The sequence below is a fragment of the Penaeus japonicus genome, unplaced genomic scaffold (genome assembly GCF_977035675.1).
Source record: "Penaeus japonicus unplaced genomic scaffold, GWHDUDI00000001_assembly GWHDUDI00000036, whole genome shotgun sequence".
NCBI lineage: Eukaryota > Metazoa > Arthropoda > Malacostraca > Decapoda > Penaeidae > Penaeus > Penaeus japonicus.
The window spans coordinates 570,505-573,004 of NW_028234438.1; the positions used below are offsets into that span (position 1 = coordinate 570,505).

Genomic DNA, 2,500 nt, shown 5'->3' on the forward strand with positions numbered 1-2,500 from the left:
CTGTTTGTCAATATATCGAGCTACATGCTCTCTCTCTCTCTCTTCCCCTCTCCTTCTCTCTCTCTCTCTCTCTTCCCCTTTCCTTCTCTCTCTCCCTCTTTCTCTCTTTTCTCCTCCCCCCTCTTTCTTTCCCCCCCCCCCCTCTGTCCCTATCTCTATCTCTATTCCCCCTCTCCCCCCCCCCCCTCTCTCTCTCTCTTTCTCTGTTCCCCTCCCCCTCCCCCCCTATCCCTCTCACCCAGCCAATAAGCCAGAATGCTAAATCATAATTCCAGGAAAGATATCAAAGCGCTATTCCCTAATTAGCTATGTGTGTTTTTATTGGTAGGGCGAATTTTAGTTTTGATCTAAGTAATGTTTCTCGATTGAAGAATTATGTGTATTCGGCATATATCGTGTTATTTGCTTTTGTATGATTCGGTGTGTGTGTGTGTGTGTGTGTGTGTGTGTGTGTGTGTGTGTGTGTGTGTGTGTGTGTGTGTGTGTGTGTGTGTGTGTGTGTGTGTGTGTGTGTGTGTGTGTGTGAGTGTGTTTATGTATGTATATTTGTGGGTGTATATGTATGTATGTATTTATACATGTTGATATTTATGTATGTATGTATGTATGTTTAATAAATGTTGATATGTATGTATGTATGTATATATGTATATATGTATGTATGTATGTATGTATGTATCTTAATGTTTATGCATGTATGTACGTATTTATATATGCTTAATTGTCTGTATGCATATTGATATGTATATTAGATAAAATGTATGCATGTATATTAGTATGTATATATATGTATATATATGTAGATATGTAAATGTATGTGAGTGTGTTTATATATTTACATACATTTATACATAAGTCGCGTTATTTTTTTCTCTTTATTTGGTTTATTACAGATTGTATTTGTTTCTAATGAACAATTTATAGTGCATAGCTCTATCTGTCTTACTGTCTGAATAAACAAACACACACATAAGCGCACGTACACACAAACACACACACACACATAAGCGCACGCACTCATACACACACACACACACACACATAAACGCACGTACACAAACACACACACACACACCTCCAACGCTTTTACAAATTCAAAGAAATAGAAAAGTTAGATCCTTTATTTCTTTTTCATTATCACTCTCATTAACCGCCTATGCAATTGTTCTTATAATTAGTGCAACATCAACTTGCAATCACTTCCTTGAGTTTCGGAAAAAAAAAATCTAAAAAGAAATAGAGAATTTATGAGCTATTGTATAAGATTTTTTTCGGTTGATTTTTTGTTGCTGAATTTTGCATTTGTTGAATTTCTTTGTTAAATCTTGCATCTTTTTTGTTGCAGGTAAGCCCATGGAATCACTTTCGTCTGTTTCGAAAGGAAGGTAAGGTAGATCTCATGTTTTATGTTTATGTTGTTGTCTCTCTCTCTCTTTCTCTCTCCTCTCTTTCCATTTATTTACCTATCGATCTATCTGTCCTTTTTCTGTTTATCTATGCATACATGTAGGTATATGTAGGTATATATGTAAGTCTCTCTCTCGCTCTTTCTCTCTCTCTCTCTTTCTCTCGCCTCTCTTTCCATTTATTTACCTATCGATCTATCTGTCCTTTTTCTGTGTATCTATATATAGGTATATATGTATGTCTCTCTCTCGCTCTTTTTATCTCTCTCTCCCTCCCTCTCACTCTCTAGTTCCGTGTCGCTCTCTATCTTTCCCCTTCCACCCTCCCTTGCGAGGGAGGCCTAAGCAACAGGTTACTCAGTAGGCCTAATAATAACGAAAAGAAGCTAGCGTGACTTTTCACATTTGATCATCCAAGCCACCACGTGACTCCAGACTTGTGACGTCACGCTTACGTTTTCTATTTTTGATCTTCTTCGCCGAAAACATTTTAGAAAAAAAAGTAAATGTTTTTTTTGCGCAGTTCCCTTGCGATGAGTGTTTGTTTGTGTTCTAGAATGTTTAGATGGATGGAGAGAGATAAAAAATGCATTTGGAGAGATATAGATATATATACACATCTGTTTGTGCACATAAACACACGCCCACACGCTCCTGCACATGCATGTACACATACACACAACACATATGTGAATATACATATACTAATTTTCCAAAACGTACAACTACATCTTTCTCATCCTTTTTGCCCTTTACTATATATTTTATTTTCTCTTTTTTTCACAATTTTCCCCTCGATCTTTTTTTTCCGTTCTCTCTCTCTCTCTCTCTCTCTCTCTCTCTCTCTCTCTCTCTCTCTCTCTCTCTCTCTCTCTCTCTCTCTCTCTCTCTCTCTCTCTCTCTCTCTCTCTCTCTCTCTCTCTCTCTCTCTCTCTCTCTCTTACTCCCCCCCCCCCCTTCCTCTCTCTCAATTCCTTGGCGGGAGTGAATGATCGGTTCGCACCTACGCCATGTTTTATTACTCTCATTAGGAGTTAACAGAAATAATTAGGAGTACAAACAGGGGTACGGGCTATACACACACGCACACGCAT

At 38.0% G+C, this 2,500-nt stretch overlaps 1 protein-coding gene across 1 annotated transcript in view; it reads left to right on the forward strand.

Annotated features, from left to right (window-relative positions):
• Nucleotides 1-2,151, forward strand: part of LOC147467363 (uncharacterized) — a 23,101-nt gene extending 20,950 nt beyond the window's left edge. Inside the window, exon 2 of the mRNA XM_086531698.1 lies at nucleotides 1,346-2,151. Within this exon, the coding sequence (XP_086387824.1) occupies nucleotides 1,346-1,389 (44 nt within the window). The 3' untranslated portion in view covers nucleotides 1,390-2,151. The remainder of the gene's footprint in view (nucleotides 1-1,345) is intronic.
• Nucleotides 2,152-2,500: the final 349 nt, after the last annotated feature.